This window comes from Macaca mulatta, chromosome 14 (assembly GCF_049350105.2).
Source record: "Macaca mulatta isolate MMU2019108-1 chromosome 14, T2T-MMU8v2.0, whole genome shotgun sequence".
In the NCBI taxonomy this organism is placed as follows: domain Eukaryota; kingdom Metazoa; phylum Chordata; class Mammalia; order Primates; family Cercopithecidae; genus Macaca; species Macaca mulatta.
Window position 1 is genome coordinate 84,497,301 of NC_133419.1, and position 18,363 is coordinate 84,515,663.

General features: G+C 36.9%; 1 protein-coding gene across 12 annotated transcripts in view; it reads right to left on the bottom strand.

The window, feature by feature from the left end:
• Positions 1 to 18,363, bottom strand: part of DLG2 (discs large MAGUK scaffold protein 2) — a 2,228,225-nt gene that overhangs the window by 504,716 nt on the left and 1,705,146 nt on the right. For all 12 annotated transcript variants that reach the window (XM_077964104.1, XM_077964105.1, XM_015115421.3 and 9 more), the window contains 2 exons: positions 10,570 to 10,714; positions 8,121 to 8,259 (listed from right to left, as the gene is read on the bottom strand). In XM_077964104.1, the coding sequence (XP_077820230.1) occupies positions 8,121 to 8,259; positions 10,570 to 10,714 (284 nt within the window). The remainder of the gene's footprint in view (positions 1 to 8,120; positions 8,260 to 10,569; positions 10,715 to 18,363) is intronic.

Below are 18,363 nucleotides of genomic sequence, written 5' to 3' on the forward strand. Positions count from 1 at the left end.
ATGGTATCTCATTGTGGTTTTGATTTGCATTTCTCTGATGGCCAGTGATGATGAGCATTTTTTCATGTGTCTGTTGGCTGTATGAATGTCTTCTTTTGAGAAGTGTCTGTTCATGTCCTTTGCCCACTTTATGATGGGGTGGTTTATTTTTTTCTTGTAAATTTGATTGAGTTCTTTATAGGTTCTGGATATTAGTCCTTTGTCAGATGAGTGAATTGCAAAAATTTTCTCCCATTCTGTAGGTTGCCTGTTCACTATGATGGCAGTTTCTTTTGCTGTGCAGAAGCTCTTTAGTTTAATTAGATGCCATTTGTCAATTTTGGCTTTTGTTGCCGTTTCTTTTGGTGTTTTAGACATGAAGTCTTTGCCCATGCCTATGTCCTGAATGGTATTACTTAGGTTTTCTTCTAGGGTTTTTATGGTTTTAGGTCTAACATTTAAGTCTCTAATCCATCTTGAATTAATTTTCGTATAAGGAGTAAGGAAAAGATCCAGTTTCAGCTTTCTACTTATGGCTAGCCAATTTTCCCAGTACCATTTATTAAATAGGGAATCCTTTCCCCATTTCTTGTTTTTGTCAGGTTTGTCAAAGATCAGATGGCTGTAGATGTGTGGTATTATTTCTGAGGGCTCTGTTCTGTTCCATTGGTCGACATCTCTGTTTTGGTACCAGTACCATGCTGTTTTGGTTACTGTAACCTTGTAGCATAGTTTGAAGTCAGGTAGCGTGATGACTCCAGCTTTGTTCTTTTGACTTAGGATGGTCTTGGCAATGCAGGCTCTTTTTTGGTTCCATATGAACTTTAAAGTAGTTTTTTCCAATTCTGTGAAGAAAGTCATTGGTAGCTTGATGGGGATGGCATTGAATCTGCAAATTACCTTGGGCAGTATGGCCATTTTCACAATATTGATTCTTCCTACCCATGAGCATGGTATGTTCTTCCATTTGTTTGTGTCCTCTTTTATTTCACTGAGCAGTGGTTTGTAGTTCTTCTTGAAGAGGTCCTTTACATTCCTTGTAAGTTGGATTCCTAGGTATTTTATTCCTTTGAAGCTATTGTGAATGGGAGTTCATTCATGATTTGGCTCTCTGTTTGTCTGTTGCTGGTGTATAAGAATGCTTGTGATTTTTGCACGTTGATTTTGTATCCTGAGACTTTGCTGAAGTTGCTTATCAGCTTAAGGAGATTTTGGGCTAAAACAATGGGGTTTTTTAAATATACAATCATGTCATCTGCAAACAGGGACAATTTGACTTCTTCTTTTCCTAACTGAATACCCTTTATTTCTTTCTCTTGCCTGATTGTCCTAGCCAGAACTTCCAACACTATGTTGAATAGGAGTGGTGAGAGAGGGCATCCCTGTCTTGTGCCAGTTTTCAAAGGGAATGCTTCCAGTTTTTGCCCATTCAGTATGATATTTGTTGTGGGTTTGTCATAAATAGCTCTTATTATTTTGACATATGTTCCATAAATACCGAATTTATTGAGAATTTTTAGCATGAAGGGCTGTTGAATTTTGTCGAAGGCCTTTTCTGCATCTATTGAGATAATCATGTGGTTTTGTCTTTGGTTCTGTTAATATGCTGGATTACGTTTATTGATTTGCATATGTTGAACCAGCCTTGCATCCCAAGGATGAAGACCACTTGATCATGGTGGATAAGCTTTTTGATGTGCTGCTGGACTTGATTTGCCAGTATTTTATTGAGGATTTTGCGTTGATGTTCATCAGGGATATTGGTCTAAAATTCTCTTTTTTTGTTGTATCTCTGTCAGGCTTTGATATCAGGATGATGTTGGCCTCGTAAAATGAGTTAGGGAGGATTCTCTCTTTTCTATTGATTGGCATAGTTTCAGAAGGAATGGTACCAGCTCCTCCTTGTACCTCTGGTAGAATTCGGCTGTGAATCCATCTGGTCCTGGACTTTTTTTGGTTGGTAGGCTATTAATTGTTGCCTCAATTTCAGAGCCTGCTATTGGTCTATTCAGGGAATCAACTTCTTCCTGGTTTAGTCTTGGGAGAGTGTAAGTGTCCAGGAAATTATCCATTTCTTCTAGGTTTTCCAGTTTATTTGCATAGAGGTGTTTATAGTATTCTCTGATGGTAGTTTGTATTTCTGTGGGGTCAGTGGTCCCCTTTACCATTTTTTATTGCATCTATTTGATTCTTCTCTCTTTTCTTCTTTATTAGTCTTTCTAGCGGTCTATCAATTTTGTTGATCTTTTCAAAAAACCAGCTCCTGGATTCATTGATTTTTTGGAGGGTTTTTTGTGTCTCTATCTCCTTCAGTTCTGCTCTGATCTTAGTTATTTCTTGCCTTTTGCTAGCTTTTGAATGTGTTTGCTCTTGCTTCTCTAGTTCTTTTAATTGTGATGTTATGGTGTCAATTTTAGATCTTTACTGCTTTCTCTTGTGGGCATTTAGTGCTATAAATTTCCCTCTACACACTGCTTTAAATGTGTGCCAGAGATTCTGGTATGTTGTGTCTTTGTTCTCATTGGTTTCAAAGAACATCTTTATTTCTGCCTTCATTTTGTTATGTACCCAATAGTCATTCAGGAGCAGGTTGTTTAGTTTCCATGTACTTGAGTGGTTTTGATTGGGTTTCTTAGTCCTGAGTTCTAGTTTGATTGCACTGTGGTCTGAGAGACAGTTTGTTATAATTTGCGTTCTTTACATTTGCTAAGGAGTGCTTTACTTCCAATTATGTGATCAATTTTGGAATAAGTGTGATGTGATGCTGAGAAGAATGTATATTCTGTTGATTTGGGGTGGAGAGTTCTGTAGATGTCTATTAGGTCCACTTGGTGCAGAGTTGAGTTCAATTCCTGGATATCCTTGTTATCTTTCTGTCTCGTTGATCTGTCTAATGCTGACAGTGGGTTGTTAAAGTCTCCCATTATTATTGTATGGGAGTCTAAGTCTCTTTGTAAGTCTCTAAGGACTTGCTTTATGAATCTGGGTGCTCCTGTATTGGGTGCATATATTTTTAGGATATGTAGCTCTTCCTGATGAATTGATTCCTTTACCATTATGTAATAGCCTTCTTTGTCTCTTTTGATCTTTGATGGTTTAAAGTCTGTTTTATCAGGGACTAGGATTGCAACCCCTGCTTTTTTTTGTTTTTCATTTGCTTGGTAGATCTTCCTCCATCCCTTTATTTTGAGTTTGTGTGTGTCTCTGTATGTTAGATGGGTCTCCTGAATACAGCAAACTGATGGGTCTTGACTCTTTAACCAATTTGCCAGTCTGTGTCTTTTAATTGGACCATTTAGTCCATTTACATTTAAGATTAATATTGTTATGTGTGAACTTGATCCTGTCATTATGATATTAGCTGGTTATTTTGCTCGCTAGTGATGCAGTTTCTTCCTAGCATCGATGGACTTCATATTTTGACATGTTTTTGCAATGGCTGGTACCTGTTGTTCCTTTCCATGTTTAGTGCTTCCTTCAGGATCTCTTGTAGGACAGGCCTGGTGGTGACAAAATCTCTCAGCATTTGCTTGTCTGTAAAGGATTTTATTTTTCCTTCACTTATGAAAGTTAGTTTGGGTGGGTATGAAATTCTGGGTTGAAAATTCTTTAAGAATGTTGAATATTGGCCCCCACTCTCTCCTGGCTTAGAGAGTTTCTGCCGAGAGGTCTGCTGTTAGTTTAATGGGCTTCCCTTTGTGCGTAACCAGACCTTTCTCTCTGGCTGCCCTTAACATTTTTTCCTTAATTTCAACTTTCGTGTATCTGACAATTATGTGTCTTGGGATTGCTCTTCTCGAGGAATATCTTTGTGGCGTTCTCTGTATTTCCTGAATTTGGATGTTGGCCTGTCTTACTAGGTTGGGGAAGTTCTCCTGGATGATATCCTGTAGAGTGTTTTGCAACTTGGTTCCATTTACCCCGTCACTTTCAGGCACTCCAATCAGACGTAGATTTGGTCTTTTCACATAATCCCATACTTCTTGGAGGCTTTGTTCATTTCTTTTTACTCTTGTATTTGCCACACTTCTCTTCTTGCTTCATTTCATTCATTTGATCTTCAATCGCTGATACTCTCTTCCAGTTGATCGAGTTGGTTACTGAAGCTTGTGCATTTGTCACATAATTCTCGTGTCATGGTTTTCATCTCTATCAGTTCTTTTATGGTCTTCTCTGCATTGATTATTCTAGTTATCCATTCATCCATTCTTTTTTCAAGGTTTTTAGTTTCTTTGTGCTGGTTACGTAGTTCCTCTTTTAACTCTGAGAAGTCTGGTTGACTGAAGCCTTCTTCTCTCAGCTCGTCAAAGTCTTTCTCTGTCCAGCTTTGTTCCGTTGCTGGCGATGAGCTGTGTTCCTTTGGAGGGGGAGATGCACTCTGATTTTTTGAATTTCCAGCTTTCCTGCACTGCTTTTTCCCCATCTTTGTGGTTTTATCTGCCTTTGGTCTTTGATGATGGTGACGTACTGATGGGGTTTTGGTGTGGGTGTCCTTTCCGTTTGTTAGTTTTCCTTCCAACAGTCAGGACCCTCAGCTGTAGGTCTGCTCAAATTTGCTTGAGGTCCACTCCAGACCCTGTTTGCTTGGATATCAGCAGCGGAGGCTGCAGAAGATAGAATATTGCTGAACAATATTATTGCTGTCTGATTTTTTCTCTGGAAGCTTCATCTCAGGGGTGTACCCCACCGTGTGAGGTGTGAGATGTCAGTCTGCACGTAGTGGGGAATGTCTCCCAGTTAGGCTACTCAGGGGTCAGGGACCCACTTGAGCAGGCAGTCTGTCCATTCTCAGATCTCAACCTCTGTGCTGGAAGATCCGCTGCTCTCTTCAAAGCTATCAGACAGGGGCATTTACCTCTGCCGTGGTTTCTGCTGCCTTTTGTTTAGCTATGCCCTGTCCCCAGAGGAGGAGTCTACAGAAGCAGGCCAGCCTCCTTGAGCTGCAGTGGGCTCCACCCAGTTCGAGCTTCCCGGCAACTTTGTTTACCCACTTAAGCCTCAGCAATGGCGGACGCCCCTGCCCCAGTCTCACTGCTGCCTTGCAGTTAGATCTCAGACTGCTGTGCTAGCAATGAGGGAGGCTCCATGGGCGTGGGATCCTCTGGGCCAGGTGTGGGATATAGTCTACTGATGTGCCGTTTGCTAAGACCCTTGGTAAAGCACAGTATTAGGGTGGGAGTTACCTGATTTTCCAGGTGTTGTGTGTCTCAGTTTCTCTTGGCTAGGAAAAGGGATTCCCTTCCCCCTTGTGCTTCCCAGGTGAGGCAATGCCTCGCCCTCCTTCAGCTCTCGCTGGTTGGGCTGCACCAGCTGACCAGCACCGATTGTCTGGCACTCCCCAGTGAGATGAACCCAGTATCTCAGTTGAAAATGCAGAAATCACCCATCTTCTGTGTCACTCACGCTGGGAGCTGGAGGCTGGAGCTGTTCGTATTCAGCCATCTTAGGCGTGCCCTCTCTCATTTCCTCTTTAAAACTTTCTTTGATGCCATAGGTTAGTCCTATGGCATTCATGTAAAACTCATATTCATTTAGCAATATTTCCTAAGTGTCTCTTGTGGTGTTAGGGAACTCTGCTAGTGCTACATAAGGGCGCTTTAGAGAACTGACCCTACTTTTGCTTGTTTGCTTCTATTAGTAGTCTCATACTTTTGAATTTTACAGATATTTAACATTTAAAAAATGAAGACTAACAAAAATTTCCCAATTTTTCTCTTCTAAGTAAAAGCATAATAAATAATTGCCACAATTCTTTTACAAAAGAAAGGGCATTTTGATTACCAAATATATAATCTCAAGATTTTGAAAAAAAGTAATAAATTAGGCTTTGTGGAAAACTTCATGGAGGGTTTCTGTGTAAATTAGGGAACAGGCATTGGGGAATCCATTGATTTATACATATTTTTACCCCAATTGGATAGTTGTTAGATGCTATTTCTTATTCAGTTGTGCATCTCTAGTGCAGTGCCCAGTGTTTTATAGGAAGTACTCAATTAATATTTATGAATGAGAAAGTGAATCTGCCTCTGAGCAAATACCTCTGAGACCTATGGTAATGCCTACAGTAGGGAGCACCTATGAGACAACACCAACAGTGGTAAGAAAGTGTGGTGGAGGGGTGTGTATTTGTATGTTTATGTGTGTGAACTAATATAATTTACTTTAACAGTTTGCCAGGCACCAACCATTCTGATTTTGTAGGGAAATATTAGTGAGACTGTCTTCTAGGGGAACAGGGGAGGAGGCAGGGGCAGGATCTAAGATATTGAGACATATCTCATGTGTACTGTAAAAATATTTCATGTCACATCTGAAGTGTATTAAGATTATAGTAAGTATAGTTACTATAAATAGATAACATTCATTGAGTACTTATAAAGTGCCAGACACTGTTCTAAGCTCTTTGCATTCACTAGGTGACTTAATCACTACAACAACCTATTGAGATAGACTCACTTTCTATTCCCTTCTACAGATGAGAAAACTGAAGCTTGCAGAGGTTAAGTGACTTGCCCCCGGTCACACAGTTAGTCAGTGGTAGAGGTAGGTTTCAACTATGGTCTAGTTGTTTTTAGAGCTCATCAAAACTCTGAGGTCCCTTTCTAGCCACCTATTTCTATGATGAACATAGTTTTATATGACTTGGTTTTCATTTTTAATTTTAGAAAATTAAAATGTTTTCTCTTAGGATTTTAAAGCTGTTAGGGCATTCAGTTTTTCTACTTATTAATAAAAGCTATGTGACCATAAGCAAGTTCCATAACCTCTTTGAACTTCAAGTTCTACATCTCTAAAATGGAGGTGAAAGTCTTTTTCTGTGTGTTTTTTGGAGGATTAAATGGATAGTGTATAAAAATAGCTAGCAAAGGGTCTGGATTATGAAGGGGCTTGAACAAATGTTAATTCACTAGGCCCCATAGGGCCTAGTAACATAAAATGACATTTTTAAGTTAAAATAATATCAAATATTAGTAATAGGATGAGAGCAAAGAGATCATCACTCTGGTGGATAAAGGTGCCTGTATTTACAGAATTCCTTAGAGAGCCACGAGGATTATCTTTGCTGCAGCCCTCATTTTAATTAAGAGCATAGAGATCTGACATTTCAGCATAGGAAGAAGCTTGCATTTGATTTACAGCACGGATGCACATTTTCAGCATCCAAACATTCCATTCCTTGGCTAAAGATATAAAGAGCTACTTCGGCAAACCTGATCTTGCAGAATAAATGGAAAATGCTTAATCATTTAAAAAGATATACAAAAGAATGGAAAGATCAAAGCATGCACATATACCAGTGAGGAAAGCTAACTGGCAGAAAGTCTCTACTTTTTGAAAGGCTGACAAATGACTTCAGTTAGACAGGGTAAAAAACCAAAACAATCCATCTATCATTCTTTACATATAAACACATATAGAAATTAAGCACACACATGTACATGTAATCTCATTTTTGATAAAACTATTGTTTATGGAGAAAATTAAGTTGTGGAACAATGTATAAAATATAAACTTATTTCATAAAAATAATGTCAGGCTCCACGTATATCTGAAAATATATACGTTTGTAAGAACATGGAGAAGGTATGAAAGGTTTATGCCAGGTTGTCACCTTGGGTACCCCAGGACAGGTCACTCTGGAGGGAGTTTGTGGGAAGTTTTTGTTCCTTAATCATCTTTGTATTCTTTTGCCAAATATAATGACTAGTTAAAGACAAAAAGTTTTTACATTTACATTTCTTTATTATTAATTTACCCATTGAATTCCAGTAACCAAATATATAATATTGGCATGCTACTTCCTTCCTTTTGAACCTCAGCACTATCTTCTGTTCTCAAGTATTAATACTTATCTTACAGTATGGCTGTAAAGCTTAAATGAGATCAGATATAGAAAGTCTTAATAAATGGCAAAGTGATGTATAAGTGTATCTTACTATTTATTCACAAGTATTTTGTGATTTTGCTGCCTATCAGAGGACAATGACACACTTACAATGCACTTGAGGCAAAACTACAATAAGGTTGAATGGAACCCAGAAGCTTCAGTTAGCATCCAAAACAACACCTGACATGTTAGTCAAATGTGATTTATTTCTGGTAATCAGAGCAAATTCAATTAACCAACAGGCATATCTGACCTGGTGTAGTCGTCGTCAACAAGCATGTGCTTTGGAATTGGTGAGTACCTTCCCGGAGAGATGGGTGGCAGGGAGGTTTTATATTCTAAAGTGCCATTGTTGCCAGAGAGTAGATGGTTTTCCATTGGTGGAGAATAAGCTAAGAGGTGGGGGAAAAGGAGAAAAGAAACCTGTTATGTGGGTGATTCAATGTGTCATGCTATACTTCAGAAAAATGTATTAAAAACAGAAAGGCTTTGCTGCATGCCAAGGATTTTCTTGTCCTCCAAGAGGGAGGAGTTGCCGTTTATTTGCATTTAATATATACAAGCACATGGTAACCTTTAGGATAGGAAAGACTTAATAATAGTTAAGTCTGTAATGCCAGTTAGTATAATTTGGAGAAAATAAGAACAGGAGAAGACATCCAGCACACATATTTTCAGAACAATGATTAATTTTCTATTGAAATAAAATGTTAGCTTTCTAATTGCAGAGCTCACATTGTTTTCACATAATTAATGTCCAATCATCGAGAACAAAAGCCTCCTAAGGAGCAGATTCTCCTATGAGACTTTCTCCCAAAATATACTCTATTCCCATCCCACAAAGGCCAAGAACTCTGTCCTTTCTTTTTTATTCCTCCTTCCTAATGTTTCTCCCTTTTAGGTGACTGAAAACACCTCCTAACTGGGTCTCTTGCTTCTTTCTCTCTCCTCAAATCCATTTTATTTGTTGAGATGAGGTAAACCTTCCTGAAATTCAGCTTGACCACACTATTCTCTTACTTAAATGTTCTCCGTTGTTGTTATATATTTAATATAGTATAAACTCACCTCTTTGCCATTCTTGCAAGATCAATCAATTTTAATATCCCCCCAACACATATCCTATTGTCCTCAACAATAGCCTGTGCTTCCTGACATCTGTACCATCTACCTATAATTTGTGTCTCATACCTAACCCATCTCAGATGTTGAAATCTCATTCTGAAGATGCAACTGAAATGCCATCCTATGCAAAAAGATTTTTCTCATGTTCCAAAGACAAATGATATATCTCTTTTCTTTGACTTCCCAAATAACATTTAACATTTATATTTACCTCTCCCATGGCATATACATACCTCTTATTCTGCCAAATATGCTTCTATTTATATATCTGAGTTAGCCTTCCTCCCAGCAAAACTCTTTGAAGGCCATGATTCTATCTCCTCTGTATCACACATATTACCTTACAATGTGTCTTGTACATACTGAAATTACTCAATACATATTTCTTAGGTTTATTAGGTAGTTTGGTTTTCTCCTTTTTCTCTCTTTGACATTAACCTTATATGCCCTCCATGAAGTGGCTCACAGACTATCAGGGCTGATTTTGCAACATTTGTCCACTTTGAAAAGCTCTGAAAGTTAAAACTCTTTCATATTCTAAGGTAAGGCTGATCTCAATGTACTGCCAGCTTGAAAACATACATATTTTGGAGGTAAGTTGTTTTAGAATCATCATTAAGAAAAGCAATAGCTAATGCAATGGGCAGGAAACAAAATTATTCAACACTTAACATTTCTCTCAAGAGAAACGTGTAAATCTGAGATAAGTTAAACAATTTGCTGGAGACCGTAGTACTAATCAGTGGCCAGTTCTGAAGACGTTCCAAGTTTCCAGTCTCACAAATGGACTTTCAACATTTCAGAATGAGCAAGCTTACTACTGTTGATACAAATGTCCCTTACATTTACATAACAAAGTAAATTGCTTCTAAATCTAGTCTTCAAAGACAGAAACTTAGTTAAGATTCGTGTTGACCTATTAAGAAGAGGAGGACACATGAGGCTTAGGCTACGGTGGATTTTTTGAGGACTCCAGCATAGTGTCTCATTAGTTGTTAGCTGTTGCCCCAGAAGTCTCACTTCCAGCTCACCTCTATTTCCATAGTGACTGATAATTTTTTCCAGCTTTCTTGCCAATATAACAAATTCAAGTAAAGTAAAAGCTATGATGATGGTGATTGAGGATCTTGATTTCACCATTCAATTGCAAGATCCCCTTTTTCAGGAAGAATCATAGAGCTACCTCTGGTCTATTTGCCAGTCTCTCTTTTCTAGTCTACTACTACAGAGATCTGAAGTTGGAAGAAAGAATATGATGGCATGAGAGTGATCATGCTTTAGGAGCTTGAGAAATAGCCTTTCAAAATGTGTTGCCCATAGACTACTGTAATCACACTGTTCTCAACATTAAGCCTTTCCATAACAGTGGGCATGCCAACTCATTAGGATATCTCACCTTCAAACAGTAGGTAAGGGCCTGCAAGGCAACATAGGAGTGGAGCTTAGGATACTCCCTCTAAAGTATTTCCAGAAGTTAACCAAGAGGGAAGGTACAAGCAGAACACTTTGTCAATAGTTTTATAGAATTTCAGTTTTGCAAGTCTGGCATGCTATTTGAAGATGACAATGGTACTTACAGTGAGTAATATCAGGTGGACCATAAGGATCAGTCATATAAATGGTAGTGGGTTTGCCAACTTTTAAATAAACTACCTCTGATGTGTTCTTCAATATTGCTACTGCCTCTTCATGTGTTACTTCTTCTAAACTGTAGTTGTTTACCTGAAAAGGGGAAAAAAATCAACAATAGAGTTAAATCTATGCAGCAGAAGAAAAATATTCAGGCAAGAAGATTCCTGGAATTATAAATTGTGATAATTACTGTCTGGTATCTTTGACAGAACAGATGAATTAAATGCATTAGTCAAAGCAGATAAGTACAATCATTGATGCTATAAAAGAAAGTTGCTTCTGCCTTTTTAAAATGAGGAAGTGATATACTATAATGGAATTCAGAATAGTATTTGTGGAAAGGAAAATAAGGAGTCAAATGCCTTTTTTGTTATGCTATAGTTTCTATGACACAAAAGTAACACATATTCATGGAAGAAAACTTAGAAAAAGAAGAAAATAAAAATCATTCATAATCTCCCTACTTAGATTTATTTCCTTAAAACAATTTTGACTTTATTATACACGTTGTTTTGGAACCTGCTTTTTAAAACTAGAGGGACTAGTTGTTCGTAACAGCAATGTAGTTTAACAACATGACTTTTGTTTTCTGCAGAGCATTATGTTGCATGACTACAGTATAATGATCTAACAAGTTTCTTACTAGTGCATGTTTAGTTTGCTCCTAATTTTTTACAACTATAAATAATGTTCTAATAATTCTTTTTCTATATTTGTGCAGAACTCTGATAATTTCTTTGATACAGATTTACCCATACAAGTGAAACTACTGGACCAAACTACATGAACATTATCAGGGCTTTTGATACCTAGTATGAAAGTACCTCTTTCCCTCTGGAAAGATGAACCGGTTTACCCTCATACCAGCACTATATGAGAGCCCTCATTTCCCTATAGCTTTGCCAAACCTTGATTTTTTTTCACTTTAAAATCGTTCTTATCAGAATGTCATTTAATATGAGTCTATTTGGAACACAGGTCTTTTCAGGTGAGCAAGTTCAAGGGTACCCTATTGTCATTGCGTTAACAGAAATGCCTCTTTCTTTATTGCACGGAAAAGCCTATGATACAAATGCAATTCTGACTTCATGGCAGTGCCATTACAGTGGGTCTCTGCACCACAATCACTTCTCTGAAATGATTTTAAGATAATCTCTCTAAAAAGACTTAAACTTTGAGGAAATTAGAATAAACATTAATTCACCAAGTATTTCAAATACCTAGGTTATCCTCATCTGGCTACTATTAAAAAAAATTTATTGTGTATATTTCAGGTTCACAGCATGATGTTATGTCACATATATAGATAATAAAATGGTTACTATAGTGAAGCCAATTAACATATCTATCATCAGTTACAATTTTGTGTGACAAGAGCAGCTAAAATCTACTTATTTCACAGAATTCCTAATATAATACAATTTTATTAACTATAGTCTTTATGTTGCACATTAGACCTCTAGACTTGTTCATCCTACATATCTGCTACTTTTTATCCTTTCACCTATATCTCCCTCTTTCCCACCTCCCCCTGTAACCACTGTTTTATCCTCTATATCTATATATTTGACTCTTATTTTTTAAGATTCCACATATAAGAGAGATCACGCAATATTGTTCCTTCTGTTCTGGCTTACTTCATTTAGCATAATGTCCTCCAAGTCTATCCATATTGTGGTAAATGGCAGGATCTCCCATTTTTTAAGGCTGAATATTTCATTGTGCATATATACCACATTTTCTTTATCCTTTCGTCCACTGACAGACACGTAGGTTGTTGTCATATCTTGGCTATTGTAAATAATGCTGCATTGAACATGGGAGTGCAGATATCTTTACAAGGTGGTGATTTAATCTTCTTTGGGTATATAACAAGACCAGAGATTGCTGGGTCACACGCTAAATCTATTTTTAATTTATGTAGGAGCCTGCATACTGCTTTCCATAATGGCTATACCAGTCTACATCCCAGTCAATAGCGTACAAGTGCTCCTTTTTCTCTGCATCCTCACCAACAGTTGTTATTCTCATCTTTTTGATAATAGCCATCCTAACAGCTGTGAAGTGATATCTCATGGCAGTTTAGATTTGCATTTCCTTGATGATTAGTGTTATTAGGCACCTTTTTGTATACCTGTTGGACATTTTTGTATCTTCTTTGGAGAAATAAGTAACTATTCATGTCCTTTGTTCATTTTTAAAATTCTGTTAATTGTTTTTCTACTATTGAGTTGTATCAGTTCTTTATAAATTTTGGTTATTAACCTATCATCAGATATATGGTTTGCAATTTTTCCCCCAATTTGTTTCATTTTGTTGTTTCCTTTGCTTTGCAGAAGATTTTGAGGTTAATGTAGTCCTATTTATTTTTACTTTTGTAGCCTGAGCTTTTAATGTGATATCCAAAACAACACTGCCAATGCCAAGGTCAAGGAAGCTGTTCCCTTCTGTTCTTTTCTAGAAATTTTATGGTTTTAGGTTTTACATTTAGGTCTTTTAGCCAAATTGAGCTGATTTTTGAATATGGCGTTAGAGTCAAATTTCATTCTTTTGCACGTGGAGATTCCATTTTCCCAGTATCATTCATTGAAAAGACTAGCCTTTCTTCATCATGTTCTTTTATTTACTTTGTCAAAAATTAGTTGACCATATATGTTTGGATTTATTTGGCTACTATTTCTTTAATGACATAATTGTTTAATTACTTTCCAATGGCATAATGTAAAATTAAATGTGCCAGAAGCATTGGACTGAATTCCTATAGTACATATTATCTATACTATCTAGCACTTTAGCTATACCATATTTCACAGCACTACTATTCATAATCTTTATTATTTTGCTCCATGTTGCTATATAAGTTCCATGTGCTAGTTAATCCTTGGTGATGTAGCCCAGGTTAGGGACTGTGGAACTGGAGAGAAATGAACCTGACTGATGTGTTTGAATGCTGACTGTGAGTTCTCCATTAGCCATAAGCTTCTCCAGCACCTCTCACATTTCTCTTCTAGATAAGAGACATTCCCTTATTTCTTTTTTCATTTCAGTGTCTGGCATTTGTTTATTCACTGATCAAATGTTTCCTGCATACCTGTTATGTGTTGGACTCTGTGCCAGATAATAGAGATATCATAAATAATAAAAATGATAATCAATAATCATAGCAAACACTTATATAGCCCATATTACACACCAGGCACTATTTTAAAGTATTTTACATATATTAACACAATCAAACCTTCACAATAACTTATGAGGTAGCTATTATAATTACCTTATTTTACAGATGAGAAAAGTATGTTTCCAAGAGGTTAAGAAACTTTCCCCAAGTCATTGATCTGGTAAGTGTCAGAGGCAGAATTCAAAGCTAGACAGTTTGGCTCCAGAAACCATACTGTTAACCACTCAGTTTTACTACTTCTTCCAGATAGACAAGGTCCTTGCTTTCATGAAACCCACATTCTAATAATACACAATTGTTTGTGGAATGGATGGATAGAAGAATAGACTCATGCAGAGAGGGAGAATGTAGAGGAACTTCAGGTATGGAGAACACAGTTGATAATGGCAGCTCTTAATAACACAGAAATAACTAAATGATAATAATAAGAACTAATGTTTATTTAATACCTGCATGTCATATATTTTAGGAGTACTATGTCATATATTTTGAAATGAATCATATAACTTATCATCAGAATAGCTCCAGGAGGTAGATACTATTAATCAGGGAAATTTTACAGATGAGAAAAACTGTTGTTTAAAGAGATTAACTTGCAACAAAGAGGTCACACTACCTCCAATTGTCAAAGCCATCAGTTGGATCACAAGCCTCCTTAAGAGATGAAAATGAGATTATATTTGTATGTTGATTCGTTAAAAGCTAGGGCTCATATTACCTGTTCTTTCTCCCTTTAGGAGAACAGGGTTTCTTTCCAAGTTTACATATAAAAGTAGAATAAATTCCAAAGTTTTATAAAAGCTTGAGGAATCATTATATTTCCCACATAATCCAGTGGTTATAGTATATTGCATCATCCTAATACACTGACCAGTCAAAAAATAAATAAGTAAAATGGAAAGCAGCTTAATAAATCTCACTGTCTCTTCAAAACCTTCTTACATCTGATTAATCACTTATTTTAGGGCAGTTACCACTTGTGCCTAGATAATGACTTATTTTTTATTCTTTTTATTTTTTTGAGATGGAGTTTTGCTCTTATTGCCCAAGCTGGAGTGCAATGGCACGATCACTTCAACCTCTGCCTCCCGGGTTCAAGCAATTCTCCTGCCTCAGCCTCCTGAGTAGCTGGGATTACAGGCATGAGCCACCACTCCCACCTAATTTTGTATTTTTAGTAGAGACAGCGTTTCACCATGTTGGCCAGGCTGGTCTCAAACTCCTGACCTCAGGTGATCCACCCACCTTGGCCTACCAAAGTGCTGAGATTACAGGCGTGAGCCACCGTACCTGGCCGATAATGAACATTTACTTGTGATGGTCTACAGTTTAAAATGTATATGAAAGTGGTTGTTTTCTCTAAAAAAAAAAAAAAAAAAAAAAAAGATTGCCTAAGGCAGCTTTTAATACGGTGACTGTGGCCCACAGAAACATCTCTACTGAGAGAACAGAAAAGAAACAGCATCTGGTGCCATAACACAGGAGAAATGAGAAGTCAATAATAATTAAAAATAAAAACCAAAGGCTAGAAACTAACTAGATTAGATTATAAGTGACACTTATAACAGACCAAAGCTCTGTTTCTGACAAGGGCTTATTGTCTCTCTCCCCAGAGTACGGAAAGTACACAGCTCATTAGATTATCAGTGAAAGAGAAATGTGGTCAATGCTTATTAAATTGCATATTTCGCCATTTTTAAGGTGGGCAGTGAAATGATCCAGAAAATATTTCCTTCAACAGCATTTTCATAGAGTGACTTTGCTAACAGAGTCTTCAGACCACTAGGAAAATTTTTAGATCATAAAGCAGAAGTTGAGGGAAAGGTAGTGGTGAGAAATGGGGCAAGAGGATATTGGGGAGAATAATAATAGTAGTTTAAAATAGTGGTAGTTCACTCGGTTTCTATTTGGTGACTGAAATATTGAAAAATTTACATAGATTTCAGTCACAGAACAGGTGGTATTATGATATTGGCAACAGAATGTAGTGATTAAAAGCACGTGCTTTTGAGTCATGCATACTGAAACCTGGACCCCGGTGCTTCCTAGCTGTGTGATTTGGGGAGACTTGTTTAACCTTGTAAGCTTTAGTTTTGACATCTGTAAAACAGGAATGATAGCAGTTACTGCTTCAAAAGACTATTGATTTAAATGTGTTGTCCTATATAAAGTGACAGGCATAGTACAGTTCTTGATGTTAGCTCTTATCACTAATACTATTGTTATTATCTGTAAACAGGATTTCTTGGTGAAAATTTTCGCTGATCATTTTCTTATAAACATCTGTGAACTGATGAGTTTAATTAGGGTGCTGCTGATGAAGCTTCTGTGTGGTCTTTTTAAAAATTCAGAATAGTACCGGATTTGGACCAAAAAGTGCTCTTTTGTGCTGAAGTCTTCAAAATGTTTTCCACAAAAGTGAGTTTGTTTGGGTTAATTATGTGTGTGCATTATCCTATGAACTCTCAAGATAAAGGGCCTACAGCTGGAGCTGATTGTGTGCAGTGAGAAGGGACATTACACTGATTGGCTAGTTGCTCTTGTCATTGTTTGTCATTGTTTTTTTTTTTTATTCTTTTTTTTTCATTTGCATCAAGTAGCTGCCTATAATGGTGAACACTGAGCAACTGGCCTGGTTTCAAGGAAAAAAATCATGTGAGTTTGATTGAAGTGCTCTCTGTGGGGTGCAACACACAGAGGGGGACATATGTGCGGCCTGGCTGTGTGTTTGCTAATAGGAAAGAGGACTGAGGCCAAGAAAGAGAGGCTGGAGGTGAGATGACTCATTCTCTCAAACAGAAGAGGGAGCACTGAATTTGAACATGATGCAGACAAAGGAAGGCAAACCAGCTGAAGAAAGAGGTGCCAACAGACTTGCAAGGAGGCATGGCAAGTTTTGTGGGAATTTGAATGTGTGTAAGCAAACATAAATGTGATAATACAAAGGTGGGAGGTGTGGGGGCATGAGAATATGATAATAAAGAGGAATGGGCAATATAGAGATGGCGAGATACTGACCTTTCCATGTTCTTGCAGGAATATCAGTATGGTGGGATAAACTGGGAGGTGATTATAGACATTAAGGTTACCTAAGTCATAGTACAAGGAAATGTGGAACTCCAGAATCATTGGTAAGAAAACTCTAAAGTTAACTTTTAAAAAGGAAACAAAGTGGCTGATCATTAGGTTGTAAGATAAATTACAAAGCAGACCAATGCAATGTAGTAATGCCAATGCTATGAACATAAATATGCATAAACCAAGGATTAAAATCTCCACAGTACTCTGAAATTAACTATTATAATAAAAGGTATTCAAAATAATAACTATTAATAAATAAAAGGCATGTTAGTAATGATTGTCTTTGGATAATAAATATTTTCTTGTTTTTCATCTTTTCAGAAATGAATATGTATGTTATAGTTAGAGCAAAATTAACTCTAAATGAGAAAGAACAAAAACTTTAAGAAAGAACAGAAGCTAAGTACAGTGGTCTCATTATGGGACACACATAGCATCTTCTCATGAGTAATGAAAATCGGAATGGGAAAAAAGAAAGTTAATTTCTCAAGCCCAATGAATAGACTTAAATTTACTAGAAATAACAGTCACATGTTAAACCTTGCTGTTTCTAGAAATGAAGGCAACTTGATACAGTGAGAGTAATTTTCAATGTACAATCAGATCGGATCTGGTTTATTTCCTAGTTTCATGAATTTAAGTCAGTTAACATATTTACTAAGAATTCATTTTCTTACATGTAAAATGGGAATTATACTTATTTATTTGTTGATTTGTGTTTATGAGAAAAGAATGATACCATGAAGTTGAAAAGACTCTGTATGATATAAAGTAGCATACAAATAGAAATCAAACAGCCATAATCAGACATCATGCTTTGTTGATCTTGCTGCTGTTCAGGGCTCTTTATGTGGAAATCATCACTCCCTACATTGTGAAACACTTATTCCTACAGTGCCACTTCCCACCTCCAGGAATGACCTTCTCAAGGGCAACTGATTAGATCATATTCATCTCTACTCCCCTAGCTGATGTAATATAAATACTTGGCACTTAATAAGTGTTGAAGTAGTAAGCTAAGTTTTTAAAAAATGATTGCAGAACACCAAAGGAAAAGCAATCAAAATTCCCTATTTTATAGAAAGAATGAAGCATTTGTGTTGCATTCTATTTTGTATTTGTGTTGAGTCAGAGAGGAAAGCAATAAGAATGAAGGTCATTCAAGCAACAATACACATTTATTGGATACTTGCTCTGTGCCAGGCACAGGATATGAGGATGAAAAGCTAGTACAGAATGTTAGCACCAGATCATACTAGTTTATAAGGTACACAGTCAAAGCTCCATCACTGTGATTTTATTCTTCCTTCATTAATCATTAATTCATTTCTTAACCTTTTACTCCATATAAAGAGAGAGAGCAAGCAAGAATGGTTATTTTGATTTACTCAAATTTCTTCTCTAGCAGAGGTCACCAAAATGGACAGTATGATATGAACCCTAGGGCAATCCACTGGGTACAAGAGGAAAACATTCA